Source organism: Gossypium hirsutum, chromosome D07 (assembly GCF_007990345.1).
Source record: "Gossypium hirsutum isolate 1008001.06 chromosome D07, Gossypium_hirsutum_v2.1, whole genome shotgun sequence".
In the NCBI taxonomy this organism is placed as follows: Eukaryota; Viridiplantae; Streptophyta; class Magnoliopsida; order Malvales; family Malvaceae; genus Gossypium; species Gossypium hirsutum.
In genome coordinates, this window is record NC_053443.1 from 56905063 (window position 1) to 56926448 (window position 21386).

At 32.1% G+C, this 21386-nt stretch overlaps 3 protein-coding genes, 1 long non-coding RNA gene and 1 pseudogene across 5 annotated transcripts; 3 read left to right on the plus strand and 2 right to left on the minus strand.

The window, feature by feature from the left end:
• Positions 1-2528: 2528 nt before the first annotated feature.
• LOC121219584 (uncharacterized) lies at positions 2529-4817 on the minus strand. The gene is made up of 3 exons (XR_005916449.1): positions 4521-4817; positions 3962-4042; positions 2529-2731 (listed from the first exon to the last, which is right to left on the minus strand). It is a non-coding gene; the product is annotated as an uncharacterized lncRNA (long non-coding RNA).
• Positions 4818-7379: 2562 nt separating this feature from the next.
• On the plus strand, positions 7380-10033 carry LOC107958610 (60S ribosomal export protein NMD3). Of its 2 annotated transcripts, none has more exons than XM_016894427.2 (2): positions 7380-7540; positions 7840-10033. In XM_016894427.2, the coding sequence occupies exon 2, from the start codon at positions 7848-7850 to the stop codon at positions 9366-9368; it is 1521 nt and encodes a 506-aa protein (XP_016749916.1). In that variant the 5' UTR covers positions 7380-7540; positions 7840-7847; the 3' UTR covers positions 9369-10033. The 2 variants fall into 2 exon arrangements, with proteins under 2 accessions (XP_016749916.1, XP_016749917.1); XM_016894428.2 differs by having other exon boundaries at positions 7392-7540; positions 7846-10033.
• Positions 9836-12361, minus strand: LOC107958611 (mitochondrial outer membrane protein porin of 34 kDa). Its single transcript, XM_016894429.2, has 6 exons — positions 12089-12361; positions 11935-12002; positions 11364-11474; positions 10882-10968; positions 10530-10738; positions 9836-10442 (listed from the first exon to the last, which is right to left on the minus strand). The coding sequence occupies exons 1-6, from the start codon at positions 12135-12137 to the stop codon at positions 10136-10138; spliced, it is 831 nt and encodes a 276-aa protein (XP_016749918.1). The 5' UTR covers positions 12138-12361; the 3' UTR covers positions 9836-10135.
• Positions 12362-15159: 2798 nt separating this feature from the next.
• LOC107961334 (AP2-like ethylene-responsive transcription factor At1g16060) lies at positions 15160-17101 on the plus strand (annotated as a pseudogene).
• Positions 17102-17675: 574 nt separating this feature from the next.
• Positions 17676-20533, plus strand: LOC107958609 (V-type proton ATPase subunit d2). The gene is made up of 10 exons (XM_041098004.1): positions 17676-18050; positions 18243-18363; positions 18739-18846; positions 18930-19032; positions 19179-19259; positions 19366-19451; positions 19565-19624; positions 19720-19768; positions 19840-19974; positions 20122-20533. Exons 1-10 carry the CDS (start codon positions 17870-17872, stop codon positions 20251-20253), a joined length of 1056 nt encoding a protein of 351 aa, XP_040953938.1. The 5' UTR covers positions 17676-17869; the 3' UTR covers positions 20254-20533.
• The last annotated feature ends 853 nt before the right edge of the window (positions 20534-21386 follow it).

The following is a 21386-nucleotide window of genomic DNA, read 5'->3' on the forward strand; positions in this document are numbered from 1 at the left end:
GAATGAGTCGAACCAGGATCAATCAACGCAATAACATCAGTATCATAAAGAGTGAAAGTACCAGTAATAACATCTGGAGAAGAAGCCTCCTCTCGAGCTCGGATGGCATATGCTCTGGTAGGTGCACGAGCCTCAGATCGAACTGCTATGTCCTTTGTCCCTCTCTGACTACCACTTTCATTACCCAAGTGCCTTGGCGGTCTACCCCGTATTGACATATTACTCAGTCTGGTATTCTGCAGAGTGTTTTGATCAGCTACCATCGGACACTCTAATGAAATGATCCTTTGAACCACACTTAAAACAAGACCGATCATGAAATCTGCAATCTCCAGGATGCCATTTCCCACAATGCTTGCATTCTGATCTATTTTGTCGAACACTACCAACACTAGCAACTGAAGTAGCTCGTGAACTCACAGGGGGTCGATCTCGATCATGCTTAGGAAACCCTACAGTAGCTTTAGATCGGCTATGATCCTCTCTGGATTTCTTTGAGGCCGACTGGAACGATTTACTAAATGATCTTTTACGGGAATCTCGAGCTTCATAGTCAGCTTTTCTCTTCTCTTTCCCGAGCTCCTCGGCTTTACAAGCTCGTTCAACAAGTACTACGAACTCCTTTATCTCAAGTATTCCCACTAACAGTTTAATATCTTCATTCAGCCCATCTTCAAATCTTTTACACATAATAGCTTCAGTCGAAACACACTCTCGAGCATATCTACTGAGTCTCACAAATTTCCGCTCATATTCTATCACTGTCATCCGACCCTGTTTCAATTCAAGAAATTCCTTACGTTTTTGATCAATGAATCTCTGGCTAATATATTTCTTACGGAATTCAGTCTGAAAGAATTCCCAGGTCACTCGCTCTTTCGAAACCACCGATACTAGTGTATTCCACCAGTGATATGCAGTGTCCCGTAGCAAGGATATAGCACATTTCAAGCACTCGTCAGGGTTGCAAGACAACTCATCAAATACTCGAATAGTATTATCGAGCCAAAATTAAGCTCGCTCAGCATCATCATCATCAGTAGCTCTGAACTCTTCGGCCCCGTGTTTTCGAATTTTATTAACAGGAGGTTTAAATAATCTCATCGGATCACTTACTTGAGGTATAACAGGAACCGAAGATGGATTAGTCGGGGGTGGAGGTTGTTGTGCAACCGGATTAGTTCGGACATATTGAGTAAACCAGTCATTCATCATTTGATAGAAGGCTTGTTTAGCCTCTCCCTCCTGGTTACTCGAGGTCGGTCGAGAATCTACCGGCTCTGTCCCTTGTGCGGGAGCAGGCGCTATACTCTCAACATCATCGGCTACGGCTCGATCAGGATCCATTACTATATGAAAACACATATTTAGATGTCAGCAGTCATCACACTATCTCGGTATAAAAATTATGGCATGTATAGCTAGACTCATACACACTACGTTAGTCCAAGAATCGACTAAACCGTAGCTCTGATACCAATAAAATGTAACACCTCTAACCATTATCCGTCGTCGGATTAGGGTTACGATGCATTACTACATAAGATACAACTTTCAAACAATTTTGAATTTCATATAATCATAATTATATTTAAATAAACATGTCACAAAGCCATACAAGAAAATGTACATTAAAATCTTAAGTAAGAATTATGAATTATCACATCGATTCAATAAAAATTCCTGAGTAATTAAATTCCTTATGTTCAGCTGTTCACATCAATTTATATTCACACCTTGCCAGTTACCATGTACTCTATTCGACTAACCTATTTAAACTCATTTAAAAGACAAATATACATCATTATAAAAGAACAAAGCTTGCGCCTGAACTCCTAATGAGCCATTTCCAAATAACCATATTTCAATATCATCACCAGGCTAAGAAATACATGTTCGGTCATTATAATACATTACCTATAACATATTTATACTTTATTGACATTCATCAATTCGCATACTTATCAATTTAAATATGAACATCAAACCGAATCATATAATCACTTATATTTTCAAACCAAACATATTATAAAAGCACCACATGAATTTACGATATTTCTAAGTACCTAATTATTACATAGCATAATTAAAATTCAACTAACATGTCAAAACTCATAATTAAATATCACATTAATAATTCATTCGATTGCAAACTCAATTCATGCTCCAATATAATCAATTTCCATATAAAAATTTTACTCATCAAATATCCATTCAAAATCACATAAACTCAACTTAAACAAAATGATCATGGATAACTCATTTTTTTTATTCTCTTAAAAAAAACAAACCGAACCTGTATAACCAAGATACACCCAAACATATTATCAATACAACCCAAATCAAGTTATCCTACACTTCCAAAATTTAATAACATGCAACTCAATTAATTACCAATTCCATACATTCCACTCATATTATATATCATCTCATTCACCATATTATCAACAAAACAAAGCTACCGTATTTTACATGTAAATAAGCCATAACCAAAATTATAAAGTTAAACACTTAATCAAGAACCCATAAGACAAAAACCAAAACAAATACTAATGATTAAAGACAAGCCATTTTTCGCATGGCTATATACATACAAGTTCCAAAATCAATTATTTTATCCAGACTATACATGCCATAAGCTCAAACTTTAACTTAGTAAAATACCAAAGAAAACAGTCGATAGTGTGATAGGCTTGCTGATGATCCCTGAGCTCGTACACGATTCCAAAATCTATAAAACCGAGGTAAACAAAAACACACATAATAAGCTATTAAAGCTTAGTAAGTCATAAGCAGAAATTCATATATATATTTTTATATTAATACTTATTCTATCATTAAGTTAAAATAAACCAAAGATCCTAATATTTTGTATCATATAACGCTTTAAATAAAATCACATTAAATTTTCATATAAACAAACCATATGGCCAAATACACATAAATATTTAGCAAAGCCAAATATTCAATAAATCATTATGCCAAAATATATTTATACTCAAATGGTTAACTCATACTCTATATTTCATTTGAAACTATTATAAATTTAAAAATAATCAACTTACCTTAACACTAATTAATCAAATGGCTAACACATACCTGAATAATTTAGCTTTCTTAACACCTTTATTTGCTTTTACTATTGCTCACATAAGATTTATAGAACATAGAGCCTTGTATAAAACACCGGCATAAAGCCTGCTAGGCACAAAGCCTGATACATTTCACCGGCACAAAGCCTGCTAGACATAAAGTCTGATATAATTCACTGGCACTGAGCCTGCTAGGCATAAAGCCTGATGTAATCCACCGACATCAAGTCTGCTAGGCATTAAGCCTGAAAATCTCAAATACAAGGATGATCTTATGTATAATTCTTTATGTTTACATAAGTTTTACTCACTAACCGTATCTTCGTAAGAATTGAATTATATTCAATTCTTCATAGCAAACAAACATTCGATTACATATGTATAATTTACAACATTAAAATTCAGCTCAAAGAATTTGTAGCCTATATTCGAACCACATATGTATGTGAAATTCATACATTAAATTCAGCTCAAGAACTTGAAATATATATATTCGAACCATATGTATGTAAAATTCATACATTAAATTCAGCTCAAAGAACTTATATCATACATTCAAACTTTATATATATAATTCATAACTTTAAATTCAATTCATGAAATTAAATCTTACATTTGAACTACATATCCATGTAAATTCTACTATTAGTTTCATATCATTGAACTTAAAGCATACTTTAATTAATATACATGTAATTTATACCGTTAATTTTAACCTCCCAAAATCAATTTCTATGTTCGGCTTTCACATAGAAAAATCATCAAGTTTTATTCAATTTATATACTATTAGTACCAGCTTACTAAATGTATGATAGATATATTTATATAAATTCCAATTTAATAACATTTAAATTGCTATTAGACTTACCTCGGTTATCGACGAACACAGTCGACTACTCGACTACTTTTGACTTCCCCCGATCCAATTCCGTTTTCTTCGTTTCTCGATCTAAACATATTAAAATTAACTCTTTTATTCAATAATTCATTTAGTTTAGTCCAAAAACACACAAATGGGCAAATTACCAATTTGCCCTTGACATTTCACACTTTTTGCAATTTAGTCTCTATTTAAAAAAAATATATATAAAATTAACAAACTTTCATTGTACCATAGCTTAGCCGAATATTCAATAAGCTCATGTAAGTCCATGCATGACATATATTTCACATTTTAGTCCCTCAATTTACACTTTTCTTAATTTAGTCCTTAATACACATTTTTTATTAAAAATTACTAATTAAAACATGAAAAATCTAACAACATATATTTATTTTCCATCATCCAATAACAAAAACAACAAACTCTCTTCAATGGCATATCACAAAATACACAACCAATTCAAAAATTCAAGCATGGGCTTTAAAGATAACTTAGCAACGATCTCAAAAACGTAAAAATTATCAAAAACTAAAATCAAACTAACCTTGAATTGAAATCCCTAAGATGGCCGAATGTTAAAGCTTGAAGAACAAAGTTTCATTCTTTTGTTTTCGGTCATAAGAAGATGAAAAATAATGAATTATATTTTGATATAATTTAACATATATTAACATATTACTAGTTTACTTATTTAACCTTTGTTTATAAATTTTTATACCTTATAATACAAGGTCATTCTTGACCAATATCACCCACTTACTTAATAGTGGGCTAATAACCTATTAAGGACTCCATATTAAAAAGGCATTAGCAATTTAACACTTTACACATTAACTAGCCTTTTTATTTTTGTACGTGATCAAGTCCTTTTTCTTTAATTAAGCACTCAAACCATAATATTAATTCACGAAACTTCCACACATGCAAATTCACACAAAATATACACCAAATAAAATACTAAATTTTTTTTAGACTCGGATATGTGGTCCCGAAACCACTATTCCGATTACAGTCAAAACTGTGTTGTTACAATGGCATTAGCATCCTTGAGATCATGAGAGGTCCCATGTAAGACCATGTCTAGGACATGGCATTGGCACCGAGACGAGAGGTCCCATGTAAGACCATGTCTGGGACATGGCGTTGGCACCGAGATGAGAGGTCCCCCGTAAGACCATGTCTGGGACATGGCATGGGCATCGATATTAGAACTCCCATGTAAGACCATATCTGGGATATGGCATTGGTAGTTTAAAAAACATCCCATGTAAGACCATGTCTGGGACATGGCTTTGGCATGTTATTATCAGATATGAGACCCAAGTATCCTTAATATTCCAATGTGGCTCAACGGGCTAGAAAATAGATTATGTTCTATGAAAGTTCAAGTAAAAGTATAATTAGCAACTTCAGGTGAGTTATAAGAGTTAAGAATATGTTATGATATCAGTGAGAAACAATATTTCAGCAAGTTGTAATCTTAAGCTATCTAAATAGGTAAGTAAATAAACAAGTAAATGAGAGTAAGTAAAGAGGAAACTTAAGAACATGATACTTGCATATCATTATTTGTGTTAAATGTTATTATTTATTTCCTTGTAAACTTACTAAGCTTTATGCTTACTTCTTTTGTTTCTTTTTCTTTCATATAGTATTATCAAGCATAGTCGGGATCTTGAAGACGTCGGAGAGCGTTCACACTATCAACCACCACAACTCGGTATTTTAAGACGATAAATGTTTCGAGCTATGGCATGTATAAGGACTTAGTCATTTCGATTGTTTATTCTTAAATTATGACCAAAAGATGTTATGTAAATATTTGATGATGAATAGTTATTAAAATGGCTAAGTATGAACGTGTTTGTTGTTATAAAAGTCTAGGTGATAAATTATGCATAGAAATCATGAAAAAGTAAAAATTGGCAGTGAATCAGTTTTGAGACAGCAGTAGTGACGTGATTTTGAAAAATCATCAAGGATAGTAGAAAATGAATTAGAGAGTGGATGAGATATAGAATTAAATCTTATTGAGTTTATTTTCATAGAAAAATAATAGTGTAGACAAAGGAATTATGTATTCTAAGATATTTGCATTTTAGTTAGACAAGGTCAAAGTGGTTTTCGGAATCCCCTGTTCTGAATTTGGAAAATCATTAAAAATTGTACAAAAATATTTATGAGTTTTAATTTATATTTATAGATTCCTTATTGAGTCTATTTTCTGTAGAAACAAGTGAGAACACCATATGAAGTCTGTACAATGAGATAATTAATTTTTAGTGATGAGAGATCAGGACTGTCGAACAGTGAAATAGGGGAGACTTTAACTAATAAACTGTACTAATCGGCCAACCCAAAAATTCTGAAAATTTTATGGTAAGAAGTTATATGAGTCTAGTTTCGGAGAAAATTTACGGATCTAAATTTCAATTTTTTTAAATCGAGTTATAATTAATTTAGTGACTACTGCGCAGGTGGATAGTTTTATTGTGAATAGTGAAATAAATTATTTTTATTTATCTAAGTAATCGGAACATTTTTAATGTTCCCGGTTGGGACCCAAACCATTTTAGTTGCATGTTTTAGGGTCTCGAGAGTTCTTTTAGGGACATATTGATTGAATGTGAGTAAATTAATTTAAAAACAACTTTTTTTATGCTCCGAATTAGTAAGTTAAGTCAGGTAACGTCTCGTGCTCGACCCCGACAACGGTCTAGGGTAAGGGGTGTTACAGACGGTGCCCAACACTCAACAAATTTGACGAGGACTAAAGAGCAAAGTTAGACGTATAATAAAATTTATTATTTATAAATAAACCAAAGAAAAGGAAAAGTTTGAATCTTATTTTAGTCTTGTTTGTGGATTTTTAAAAAATGTTTTTTTTATAAAAGTATTATTTTAAGAAATAGGTTTCATGTTAGAAAATAGGTATCCATTTATTCAAAATTTAGAATGTATTTGTATAAAAATTTGTGTATTTTTATCAAAAAATTAACTTTTAAATAATTTTTAGGATTAAAATGTAAATTTACCATAATATTATAAGAGGATAATGCACTTTAGTACACTCGAACTTAAGTCCTTATATATTGGCAACAATGATCATGCTAACAGAGTTAAGACTCATCCAACAAATATTTCTAATTGTTATATTATATTATATTACTTAATTATTATTTTTAACTATTAAAATAAAATATTTTTTCTTCAAATTAAAACTTCATCCGCTACAATTATTTTAGGGTTCATTCTTTGATATATACATTTTTACCGATTGAAATGATGAGAATATGTTGTTATTAAAAATATAACATCTTTCTTTAATTACCATAAAATAATAAATATAAAATCAATTAAATAAAAAACATCAACCAAATTTTTATAAAATTAATATATACTAATACTAGTACTGAAACTCTGAAAAAAAGAAGTTATTTCCAAATTTCCTTTAAAAATTGCCGACCCACCCGCAGTTCTTATTTCTCCTCAAACATCCCGCCGCTAAACTGCAGCATCTTGACTTCTGGATTCTAAAATATCAGCAAATCAAATCAAAATCCGGTAATTTTTGTAACTCTGATTTGTACTTGAGTCATGAGATTTTGGGTAATGGCTAAGTTTTTGTTATCTGTTCTCTGCAATTTTTTTTCTGTTTCCAGTCCTATTTGCTGAATGATAATTGAACTTTGTGGGTTTTCCTTGTTATTTTACACTTATTTTAATCTGGGTTTTTCTTGTTTTAACTTATGATTTGCTTTTGAGTTAACCCTTTTGTTGGAAAAACGTAAACATTAATAGTTCATTCGTAGCCTTTTCTGCACATTGTAATGTTATGCACTTATTTATCTTTCTTCATGAAGTGGTAGCTATGGCTGCAAATATGTTTGTGGTTCCTCAGACAAAAGGCTCTGTCTTGTGTTGCAAATGCGGTATTTTGATGGCTCCGAATCCTGCCAATATGTGTGTGACCTGTTTGAGGTCTGAAGTTGACATCACGGAAGGTTTACGAAAGCATGCCACTATTATGCATTGTCCTGAGTGTGATAGCTACTTGCAGCCCCCTAGAACTTGGTTAAAAGCTCAGCTCGAATCGAAGGAGTTATTGACGTATTGTGTGAAACGACTCGAGACTGATTTGAAAAAGGTTAGGCTAGTAAATGCCGAGTTTATTTGGACCGAACCCCATTCTAAGAGAATCAAGGTCAAGCTGAAAGTTCAAAAAGAGGTTCTTAATGGAGCGATTCTAGAGCAATCTTATGTTGTTGAGTATGTTTTGCAAGATCACATGTGCGAATCTTGTACAAGGTTTCAAGCAAACCCGGATCAATGGGTGGCTTCCGTGCAACTAAGACAACGAGTTTCACACAGACGCACTTTCTTTTATCTCGAGCAGCTCATCCTAAAGCACGATGCTGCAGTTCATGCTATTAAAATCAAGCAGATGGATCAGGGTATCGATTTTTTCTTTGCCAATAAGAGTCATGCTTCGAAATTCGTGGAGTTTTTGGATAAAGTTGCTCCAACAAAGCGTAGAGAGAGCAAACAGCTTGTTTCTCACGATCCTAAGAATAATAGCTACAATTATAAGTATACTTTCTCGGTTGAAATATCCCCGATTTGCCGTGAGGATTTGATTTGTTTGCCTCCTAGAGTTGCTGTTAGTTTGGGGAATCTCGGACCGCTTGTGATCTGCACGAAAGTGACAAACAACATTGCATTGCTCGATCCACTTACTCTAAGGCAATGTTTCTTGGACCCTGACCAGTATTGGAGGTATTCCTTTAAGTCTCTACTCGGTAGCAGGCAGTTGGTTGAATATGATGTCTTTAATGTGGAAGTTGGTTCTCCAGAATTTAACGTTGGGGGCTCTAAATACGTCATGGCCGATGTTGAGGTGGCTCGTGTAACTGATTACGGTAAGTTGTTCTACGTAAGAACTCATCTGGGCCATATATTAAAACCCGGAGATCGTGCTCTAGGTTATGACCCATATGGTGCCAACAATAACGATAATGAGCTAGACAAGTATCAGAATCTTGTAATTCCCGAAGTGATTTTGATAAAGAAGAGCTACGAAGAGAAACGCCAGAAGAAGCGTGGGGAGCCTCGTCCTTGGAAGCTTAAGTCTCTTGATATGGAACTCGATGAATCCAAAGGTAGAGGTTACGAAGAAAAGATGAACACGGAGTATGAAGAGTTCTTGAGAGATTTAGAAGAGAACCCTGAATTACGGTTCAACTTATCGCTGTACCGCAACAAAGATTACCAACCATCAGAAATGGCATCTGTGTCAGATGGCGATGATGTGCCTTCAGTTCCGTTGGAAGAGCTGCTTGCTGATCTCGAGTTGAGCGAAGAGGAAGATGGTGACGATAGCATGAAAGACTAATGATCAAAGTTGCAGTTTTCCATTTTGCTTGAAAATGGTGTTTTGAGTTATTTGCTTTTAAGTCCTTTGTTTCTAAAGCGAATCAAGTTTTATTGCTGCCCTGTTAAACTGGGAAGCTTTTGGTTGCTTTCATGGAGTCCTTTGAGTGAAGACTAATCTCGCTTTTGCTCTCACTGCTCAAGTTAGAAACATCTATTACAATTACTTAGATTAATTTCTTAAATCCATAGGTTTTCTAAAAGCCTAATTATTAATTTTTGGATTCGACAAATTCACATTTTTAACCCTTTGTCCAAAATATATGTATTTCATTCTTAAAGGATCAAAGAGCTTCCATTATACTTCTACCTTTAACCATCTCACCACAAGCTTTCCATGGCCGAGCTTTACAAGCTGGTCCAATGTTAGACTTACGCCTATACCTGTTACCAAGTAATATACAAGTAAAAATTCTCAAACAAAGAAAAGGTACAACCCTTATTTTCCTTTATTAGCAGCAAATTCCATGAAAAAACAAAGAGAGCCTCTAAAAAATTTTATGGGGCAAATCAAAGGTACTTCACCTCAACTAAACAAGGAATGTGACTAAAAACAGTTCTCACATTTTTTTTTTCACTTTATTCTTTTTTTTAAATGAAAAACCATTGACATGAAAGGTAAGATGGCAACACCATGAATGTCAACAACAGACTAAAACTTCAGAACTCTTTTAAAGTCTACCATACCCTTTCCAAAATGAGCTTCTTCTTTCTTTTTTTTTTAGGCTCTCAAGGCTTGAGTGCCAAAGCAAGTCCGACCTTGGGGCTCTTATCGATGGACTTGGTATCCACCTCTCCAGAAATGGTAAAGAGCGATTTTGGGCGCCACTCGTGCTGGATGAGTGCGCTTACCTTGCCGGCATTGTTCACCCGTGCCTTGATTGTGGTTGATGGATCCAATGCATGTTGTGTACCCACGGTGATGGTGTTCACATTGGTAGAGAAGCTATGGGTCACCTCAGCACCAACAACAGTGTTGGTCGATGGATTCACAATATGGTAGTAAGATGCGTTAACTGAATCACCCTTTTCATTCCTGCATCGACAAACAAGATATTAAACTAGAGATTATATCATTTGGAATCTTCAGCTGTAGATAGGTATATAGAACATAACCACATACAGAGCCAAAGAAGCAATGAGGTCTGCATTGGTGAAGCTGAATCCCGCGTTGCATTTGGTGAAATTCCCAGTCTTCGTGTCGAATGAGATATCGGTACCTAGTGCAAGAACATTTGTTCCAAGCACACCCGAGAAGTTAACAATCGGGTTGGCAGTCAATCCAATGCTTGAGCTAATCCCAGCATACTCATGCAAATACTGGAGTTCAATCTGGTATACACAAAAGCGAAAAAACAGACATGTCCAACAGCATCTCAAAACACATTCTAAGTAACACGTCCTCGAGCCAAACGCCAAAACAAGAAGGAAGTTTTGAAGGATACAAATTGAAATCTGAAGACAGAAATTTGTACCTTGCCAGACCTCTGATCAGGGACTCTGAAGCCAAAGATTGCCTTTAGCCCGGGTGCAGGTTCATCAACTGTTATGGTGGTAAATAGCTGATAAACATAAATTACTTTAGTACAACAACCGATTTTCAAAAAGGCTTACAAAAGAAGGAAAACATATATATCAACAACAAAGGAATATAAGAAGGAAAAAAAGGATCTACAAACTCAACCAAAGAGATCCTTCAACTGAAAAGCATTCCTGCTAAATAGGTCAGGTCCCAAGCAGTATGATGTTCTAAACAATGTTATCAAGCAGATATTCTCCTAGTTAAAGCTCAGGTTTCAAACATAGAGGGGACAAGACATGATTACTAATTTTATTATAATAGAAGTCGGATGAAGGCTGAAGAATATATAATGGAGTAAAGAGCATCGTATCTAACTGGCAAAAGAGAAATTTCAACCAAGAATTCAAACTTATACATAAAACTAGAAGTACTTGCATTGGAGCTGGTGTCCACTTTGATATCAGTTGTAACATTCCTAGACTTCAGCTGGGTATTAACATCAGCCAAGAAAAGATCACCTTTCTTCGTTCCGGCAGAGGTAATTGACTGAAAATAAAGGGAAAACAACAAAACAAGGCAAAATTAATTCAAGTCTCATAGCAGATTGAGAAACCGAACATCTTCCATGATACAGTGCAGCTAAAAGATTGAGATAACCATGATGAAATTCAAGAAAAATAGCTTCTATTATACTTCAAAAATTGAATACACACATACACATGTTTGAAAAGCATACGCCTTAACTTTAATTTCAGCTTAAATTAAACATTCTTTTTTGTAATTAACATAATTTTATTCTTAAAAAACTAAACAAAAAATATCTAAAAAATGTAAACAGAAACAGCATTTAGGCTCACTGGAACAAAGAACACATGCATTTTATATAAAATTAAATATGACAATAATCACAACTTGGGTTCAAATGATTTCTTTAGTAACAATTAAAGAAAACTTAATCTACAGAAAAATAATTTAAACAAACCCAGAAAATATGAACCGAACTTACAACACCAGTGGGAGAGCTAGTGGTCAAAGTGAACTTTTGGTCAGTCTGATAATCCTTGTAAAGAAGATCTATAAAATCCCAAAAATTTAAAAATTAGACATAAATATTACAGCTTTGAAGCTTTCTTGTTTTAAAAAAAATGGTATTTTTATACCTCTAGCTTTCTTTCCGATTTCAGTGTAGAGACCAGGACCCTTGCCCATGATATTTTGCTTGGAATTTCAGTGATAAAGAAAGGAAAAAGAAATGAAGCTCAAAACCACAGAGGGGGATAAAATAAATAGGAGAATCCAAAAACCCTAACTTTCACCATCCATTTCGGGGATTGGGGGTTTCTGGTTTAAAAAAATATTATTTTATCAATGAAAAATGTGAACCGTTGGATGGTAGAGGTGAGTCGGTTTCTCGCTGCTTTCACCGTTGATTCATTTTTCAAAGTCTTTATGTTAGTATTAAATATTTTATTTTAGGTTACTTTTTAATTTATTATTCTGTTTTTTTATAAAATGTCTAAAATTATGTATAATTCCTTACAAACTCATAAATAAGAAAATAATATATTTCAGCATACAGCGTATTAAATTCATATTTTTTTGTATTGACAACAATTTACAGGCTAATCAAGTTAAGACTTCTGAAAGTTATTGGTTTTAATATAAAAATAAAAATACTTTTTCCATTCAAAAAAAGTAAAAATATTTTAAAAAATTTAAACTAGTTTGTATTTAATATGTGATTTTAATGAGAATAATTTATTAAATAAAATAAAATAATGTTTTTAAATTTAAATTATTTATATACTTACTTACAAAAAATATTTTCTGTATTTTATTGTGTTTGTTTCATGAAAATTAATTTTATTAACAGAAAACGATTTATTGGTCAACAAAAAATAAATTTTTTTATAAAATGACTTATTATTTTGAAAAATAGAAATTATTTTTTGAAAAATAACTCATTTATAAATAATTTTATTTTTATATAAAAATTAACTTCAATCAAACTTAATTTTATTATATTGATAATAATTTTTTAATTTTAATTAAAAATATTAAAAATTTAATATAAAATATTATAATTTTTAATATTATTAAACATATATTTTTAATCATTGTATTTAATAATATAATAAATTATTAATATAATTTATTTATTGTAATAAATTATTCAATATTAAAATTTTATTTTAATAGTAAATTTTAAATAATATTCTTCTCGAGAAATATTTATATATATTACAAGTATAAATATATTAATAATAATTGTTGTATAGCATAAAGGTTAAACTATGTCATAAGCCCATGTACTCTTCGTAAATTTAGAATTTAGTCCATTTAGTTTTACTTTTGGAAATTTAGTCATTCTACTTTTTAGATTTCAAAAATTCAAATTCAATTGTTAATACCGTTAATTCTTTTTGTTAATTTTTTTAATGTGACATTTTTAAATAAAAATACTCACTTGGTAACTATGTAACTAAAAAATGACGTTGTAATGAACTTGAATTTAACAAAATAATTTTAATAGTGTTAACAGTTAAATCTGAATTTTGAAATCTAAAAAGTTGGATGACTAAATTCCTAAAAATAAAAGTATAGGGACTAAATTCTAAATTTACGAAGAGTATAGGAACTTGTGACATATTTTAACATAGTATAAAACGTGAATATTTTAATTATATAAATATAAATATTTCTTGAAATCATTCTTAGCTTCATCTATTCTTTCCAACTTTATTGTGTCAATATGTAATTATATAATTTAAATTAAGTTTTAATTAGGCATTGTTTATTTTTAAGTTTATATATGATAATAATTATTACAAAATATCATTTTATTATAAAATATTTTTTGATTATCAAAAGAAATATTTTGTAACAAATATATTTATGTCGTATTCGTTTGAGTAATAACAACTTTTTAGAAAATGATTTTAAGGAAAATTGGCAAATACCTGAAAATGTTTTACAGATAATCATCCAAACAAAAAAATATATAAGCTTTTTAGAAAATCAATTCACTTTCCAAAGCCTTAAATATTCTTTTCAAAAAATTTGATTACAATATTTAGGGTAAATTGTATTAATAGTCACTCAATTATTAGTAGATTTCTTTTTTGGTCATCTAATTATGAAAAGTTATAAAAATTATCACCTAACTATTCAATTTTATATGTTTTGGGCATTTGTGGTATTTTTACGTACACGTGTCCAACTGTAAACCTCCCTAGACACTATAGATATTTAAATATTTTATAATTAAACTTAAATTTGAAATAAAAGAAAATTTATTATCAAATGATAGTTGGAATCCAAATAAACCCTTTTCATATACCAAAGAGAGTTGCAGAAAAAAACAGAACAGTCAAGGACCAAGTATTCGTTTAATCTTTTTTCCTAAGTAAATAAATCCAGAGGGAATTTCTTGTAATATCCCCATAAACTATAATTAAATAATAACTTCAAATTGAATATTTTTGGTGTTTGATTCCATAGGGAACTCAGTCAATTACAGCTTCCTAGTGGCTACCATGAAAGAAGGCACCCATAGTCAGCCATAAGATCATATTGAAGCACACCATGTTTTGTACTTGATAGGTTGATTAACAGCTTATGTCATCTTTTAACTCTTTCATACAAATCAAAATGCTCAATGGAATTTCCGGCCTATTTCTTGTAAATATAGCTCACCTCCTTTGTTCTTCCTTTTTAACTTGTTTCACATAGGTATTTTCCAGTTTTGATGGAGGGTTTTGTATTGTATTAAGAGTCAAATTTTATTTTAATTCTATTAAAAAAATGAGTCTGTCAGTAACATCAATTTTAATAATAGAAAATGAAATTTACTCTTTAATCTATTGTCACTAATTTATTCAATGTCTGCATAAAGACATAATATATAATCTAACAAAAACTTTTAACTTTTGTGTATATTATATATGAGTTGCCATTGACAAACAAAGTAGGGACATCTAAAATTCGTCAGGACATTGCAAATTTGTCTTAATTTGTTCATAGTGATCATCGATACACTTGTTTTGGATTAAGGAAATATTTTCAACAACAATAACGAAACATAACAATTCCAAATTTCATAATCACATTATATATATATATATATATACATCAACTCTTTACACTCTATAGATCAAGTGGCCATTGAAAGGAAAAAAAGTAAAGCTACAAAACAGATAAAAAGAAGAAAAGAATATCAAGGTGACAAGAGATGGAAATGATGATGGTTAACAAAGCACAATGCCTAGGAAGCCACCGTCGCCGGTTGTGCTCAGTTGTCGATGATGAGGTTCAAGCCGTAAGGTGTGTGAAGAGACGGCGAAGAACTCCAGATTCAGTTGCGGTCGGATTTGATGGGAATCAAGGACTGGTTCAAGTTCAACCCCAGCAACAAAATGAACAACGACCCATTGCTGCTACTACTGTGAAAAGAAGTTCAAGGTTTCGAGGTGTCAGCAGGTACGAACTAGGCCTTTCTAAAGTCGAACCCGTAAAATAACGATTGTAACATTACGTTTTTAAGGTTGTTTGACTGCAATTAATAATGGAAAACTATAGACATAGATGGACTGGACGGTATGAAGCTCACTTGTGGGATAAACTCTCTTGGAATGTTACACAGAAGAAAAAAGGGAAACAAGGTAATCTTTTTTCTTTCTTTGTTTTGGTTTTAGGGTTTGGGGTATTATCGTTCTGGTCTATCGATGCTTATGTATTGTTGTATGATTTTATGTTCTTCCATTGGTTCCTGCTGTGGATTTCGCTCTTGGGGATCCTGCAGTTTATCTTGGTGAGTGCATACAAGTTACACTTTTTTCTAAAACAAAAAACGACTCTCATCTTATAGAGAAATGAATCATTTTTACTAAATTCAGGAGCTTATGATGATGAAGAAGCTGCTGCAAGAGCATATGATTTAGCTGCACTTAAGTATTGGGAACATCGACTTTCACTAATTTCTCGGTAATTCGTGTTTTCTATTAAGAAAAAGTTGCATATTTGAAGATTGCTTATACCCGAATTTATAAGTTTGAATATATATTAAAGAAATGATGTAATAACTCCCTTTGATGATTCCTGCAGATATCAGATTATGAAAAAGAGATTGAAATAATGCAAACTGTGACAAAAGAAGAATACTTGGCCTCATTAAGAAGGTAAAACTCTATATATCATATCACAAATGCATATATACTTAAACTGAATTCTAAAAATAATAAATGTGAATTCCAACTTCTTTGTTTTCAGAAGGAGCAGTGGGTTTTCAAGAGGTGTGTCCAAGTATAGGGGAGTTGCAAGGTACAGATATAAGTGTTGGATTACATGCATGTGCAACTAAGAGGGCACTTAGGCAATGTTGACTTAAGTCTCGTGTCTCAGCTCGTGAGACATGAATATATGAAAATTTTATGCAAATGCACAAATGAAGTAAAGATTTTTCTTTGGATGAATAATCATGCAGGCACCATCACAATGGGAGATGGGAAGCAAGAATAGGGAGAGTCTTTGGAAACAAATATCTCTACCTAGGCACTTACAGTAAGTTTATATATCTATGTTGCTTTGAAGCATTTGTGCCCAATATCCGTATTCTGACACTCATGTCCGAGTGCTTATGATATTCCAGGCACCCAAGAGGAAGCAGCTCGGGCTTACGATATAGCAGCAATTGAATATAGAGGGATAAATGCAGTGACCAACTTCGATTTGAGCACATATTTCAGATGGTTAAAACCAGGAACAATGGTAGAGCCTGAATCTAAGCCTTCATTTCACCCTTCTTTACCAACAGATTACTTGAAGTCTCCAGAAAAACAGGAAGTTTTCAAAACCAAAACCCCATCGTCATCGTCGTCATCGCCTACAGCACTAGATCTTCTCTTTCGATCATCGATATTCCGAGAACTGGTAAAAAAGAACTCAAACGTGTCGTCCGAAGACGGAAGCAGTGTTACCGATGGGGATGATGAATCAAAGAACCAACAAGGAGGAAATGGTGTTGATGCTGATGATGAGTTTAGTAGGCTGTTTTATGATGGCATTGATGATTTTCCATTTATGTGCTCTTCTACCAAAAGTAGCATTGAATTGAAACATATATAATTCCTTCCATTTTAGTTACTTTTGTAAATAAATTAGTTGTGAAATGTACAATTTGCTGTGAAAATTGAATATTTTTCTTTCTTTTCTTTTCTTTTTTTTTTTTTGCAAATGTTGGTACATAGTGTAGCAAAGGTTTAGGTGGAAATAGTAGGAGGAATTTGGGATCATGTAATCTCCCCCTTTTCTGAATATAATAATGTTAAATTTAGTTCATATCTTTTCTTATTTAATTTTTATTTTTTAGTTAAATTTTACTCTTATTAATATTTCAAATAGAATCAAATTATTTTATTTTTAATAAAAATATCGACTAAAATATTAATTTTTTTAACGATATTGGCGTGATAATCTATGTGATAATTTACATGTATTTTATATTAATATAATACTATTTACTTTATATGTCACGCCAATAAATAATTTTAAAAATTATAAAAAAAATTTAAAATTTCATAAAAATTAACATGAAATACTTATGTAAAAAAAACACATCTAACTCTTTCTAAAAAATTATGGTCAAGTTTAAGTAAAAAAATAAACATCAAAAGAAGTAATCCTTGAGAGCTAAATCTGACATCCCAAACTTTTGGAGGACTATATAGCAATTTCACAAAAATATATACAGAAACAAAACACTTGTAACAACGCAGATCTCATCTAAACTCTCGTTTCCATACTTCCTTCCCTTCCCACAAATCCCCTCAAAGAAACATAATTCTCCCCAATTTCCCAAATCTGCATCTTTAGGGTTCTGTTTTTAACTTCCAATTCCCAAATTCAGATCTTAAGTTGCTCAAATAAGTCAAAAAAGGTGCAAAATGTACGGATTCGAAGCTATGACATTTAACATCCACGGCGGTTACTTGGAAGCGATCGTGAGAGGTCACAGGGCCGGACTCTTAACCGCCGCCGATTACAACAATCTTTGCCAATGCGAAACCCTTGATGATATCAAGATGCATCTCTCCGCCACCGAGTACGGCCCTTATCTCCAAAACGGTAAGTCTCTTTCATGATCTTCAATTTAATTGCTTTTTTTCAATTTCAAATCTGCTAAGGTAATTCCTTGATTTTGGTGTGAATTGAGCCGAAGTTGCTATTAACTACAATTTCATGCTGTTAATTCAAGGTATATCTGATTAATATTATGAATTATGGGATCTCATTTTAATTTTATTATATGCTTTGCAGAACCTTCACCATTGCATACGACTACAATTGTAGAGAAATGCACTCTTAAACTTGTTGATGAGTATAAGCATATGTTATGCCAAGCTACGGAGCCATTGTCCACCTTCTTAGAATATATCACGTATGTAAAGATTCTTTCTGTGAATTGCTTGTGACATATTGAATTATCCTTCTCTTAGACAATGGTAATTGATTTATTTCACATCTAATGATCTGGGTTTCATTTAATTGAATACTAGCAGTGCTGAGCTTGTTAGCATCATCTACGGGTGATTTTTTATATGGTGGTGTGAATTGTTTGTTAACTATTTAGCTTATTAGATGTTGGGGGGGGGGGCATTGTAGGGTTGCTGACTTCGGTTGGGCTTTCTTGAGTTCTCAGTGATCTAAGGAAAGATGTCTGTTAAGATAGTGCAAATATGAAGATTGATTAATAGGTTTTTGTTGATTTAGAGGCATCCCAAGAAAAACTAACTTTTTTTATTATTCCATATAGATATGGTCACATGATAGACAATGTTGTCTTGATTGTTACTGGAACCTTGCATGAGAGAGATGTTCAGGAGCTCTTGGAGAAGTGCCATCCTTTGGGCATGTTTGACAGGTAATTTAACCTCTTGCTTGAGATCAGGTTATTATCTAACCTCACCTGATATGTATGCTAACTTTTCTGTTTTGCTGCTTCAGTATTGCAACCCTGGCAGTTGCTCAGAACATGCGCGAACTCTACAGATTGGTTCTTGTTGACACTCCTCTGGCTCCATACTTCTCTGAGTGTATTACCTCTGAGGTACATGCTTCTAACAACTTTCCTGATTATCTGTGTATAAGCACACATGTCCGATTGTTAGTAGTTGTGTTGGGGTGTTGATTGTGTTGAACGAAGTAATATTTGAGCCTTTTATTTTGGCTTCATGTATCTTGGACTTTCTCCAGGATCTTGATGACATGAACATTGAAATCATGAGGAACACTCTCTACAAAGCATACCTTGAAGACTTCTACAAATTTTGCCAAGTAAGCTTTTAATACAGAAGAAATACGGCATTTCTTTTTGCATATGGATTATGCTACTTGTTTTCATTTCCCTACTTGTTAAGTTAAACATTCCTTTTCCATAAAGAAACTTGGTGGTGCGACCGCAGAGATCATGTCTGACCTCCTTGCCTTTGAGGCTGACAGAAGGGCTGTAAATATCACCATTAACAGGTACTATTAATTATGTAAAAGGTTTACTTCATATGGATTTCTAGTTTTACTCTATGTACTTTCTTACCATCTATTTTCTAATAAACATGTTTGGTGTGGTTTACTTTTTGCAGCATTGGCACTGAACTTACGCGTGATGATCGGAGGAAATTATACTCGAATTTTGGTCTGCTGTAAGCTCATTCTCTCTGGCCTGACTATGCTCCTTTATTTTGGGTGTTAGGTTTGTTTGAGTTTTATATCTGAAATGCTACTTCATGTTAAACAGTTATCCCTATGGCCATGAGGAACTTGCTGTGTGTGAGGATATTGACCAGGTTTGTTTCACGTATTATTCATAGATGAAGCTACTTCGAGTTCTTACTCTTTTGCTTCGTTTGTTGTCTAGGTCCGTGCTGTGATGGAAAAATATCCTCCCTACCAATCAATTTTCTCCAAACTATCTTACGGAGAGAGCCAGATGCTTGACAAGGCATTTTACGAGGAGGAAGTGAAAAGGCTTTGCCTAGCTTTTGAGCAACAGGTTTATATTTTATTTCTCAGGCATCAAATTATCTTTGTTAATAACAATAATCAAAGAAAAGCACACCTGCGGCATATGATTGATTTTATTTCTTTATATTTCCTATTTTCTTCATCAAATAAATAATGCATCAAATTTCACCTGCAGTTCCATTATGGTGTTTTCTTTGCATACATGAGATTAAGAGAGCAAGAGATCAGGAACCTGATGTGGATCTCTGAATGTGTGGCTCAAAACCAAAAGTCTAGGGTTCATGACAGTGTGGTCTTCATATTTTAGATGATGGAGGATTGGGTAGGAATAGTTAATCGGGTTGAATCAGCTGTAAATTTTCGTTTCTCTTCTTAATTTATCAACATCCCATATTATAATTGGAGTGGTTTAGCTGCTCTGTTTCTAAACATTGTGTTGTTAAAGAATAAATTCCATATGATTATTATATATATATGTTTGATATGGTTTTTTGGGGGTAAAATGTTGTATTCAGATTGATTAAAATGTATTATTGTCTTGACTTTGAGGTTGTTTTCAATAATTTAATGATGAAGCTTCTAGGAAATTTCATGTTCTGGTATGTATGTATGGTTTGAGTTAGAGTTGATGGTTACTTATTATAGAAGGATTGGATGACTGATGTGGTTGGGTGGGCCCTGGAAATGAAATGTAATGTTTTGCCTTCAATTTTCTTTTCACCGCATCACAATTCTAGTGATGAGCTGTTTGGAGCAACTCCAGCGGCATAAACATGCTTTAGTAGACAAGGTTTTTTTTTTTCTTCTTTTTTTTTTCAATTTGATTATTGCTATTAGTTAAATTTAATTATTAATTTTTTTAAAAAGAATTAATTTTTTTAACGATGCTGGCATGACAACTTGTGTGGCTGTCCACATATATTTCATGCTGACATAACATTATTTGTTCGTTAACAAATAATTTAAAAATTATAAAAAAAATTCAAATTTTAAAAATTTTTAAAAAATATAAAATATTAAAAATTAAAATTAGCATAACATACACGTTGATTGTAATGCGGATTGTCATGTTTAAAATTTAACATTTTAATCAATATTTTCATTAAAAAAAACAACAATTCGATTATTTTTGAATTGGTGAATGATCAAATTCAATTCTTATTAAAAGTTTGAGGATCAAAATTAATTTAAAAAAAGAAGAAGCCAAATTGATAACATGAGTAAATATTAAAGGTTAAAATTTATTATTATGCCTTATTTTTATTATATTGTTCTTTAATGTTAAATATAATATTAAATTTTATTTAATATGAAATCATTTCAATATATTTTATTAATAAATATTTGTACTATTTTAATATAAATCTAACTTTAATATTTATACTATTTATACTATCATTTAATATTAATTTAAATTTATTCTATTGTTTAATATAAATG

Coding starts and splice junctions, on each gene's coding strand:
- LOC107958610 (XM_016894427.2), top strand. CDS start 7,848: ATGGCTGCAAATATGTTTGTGGTTCCTCAGACAAAAGGCTCTGTCTTG.
- LOC107958611 (XM_016894429.2), bottom strand. CDS start 12,137: ATGGGCAAGGGTCCTGGTCTCTACACTGAAATCGGAAAGAAAGCTAGA. Junction 11,475..11,934: donor CTAGCTCTCCCACTGGTGTT/GTAAGTTCGGTT, acceptor CTTTATTTTCAG/TCAATTACCTCTGCCGGAAC. Junction 10,443..10,529: donor CTCATTGCTTCTTTGGCTCT/GTATGTGGTTAT, acceptor TTGTCGATGCAG/GAATGAAAAGGGTGATTCAG.
- LOC107958609 (XM_041098004.1), top strand. CDS start 17,870: ATGTACGGATTCGAAGCTATGACATTTAACATCCACGGCGGTTACTTG. Junction 19,452..19,564: donor GTAAATATCACCATTAACAG/GTACTATTAATT, acceptor TACTTTTTGCAG/CATTGGCACTGAACTTACGC. Junction 19,975..20,121: donor GCCTAGCTTTTGAGCAACAG/GTTTATATTTTA, acceptor TTTCACCTGCAG/TTCCATTATGGTGTTTTCTT.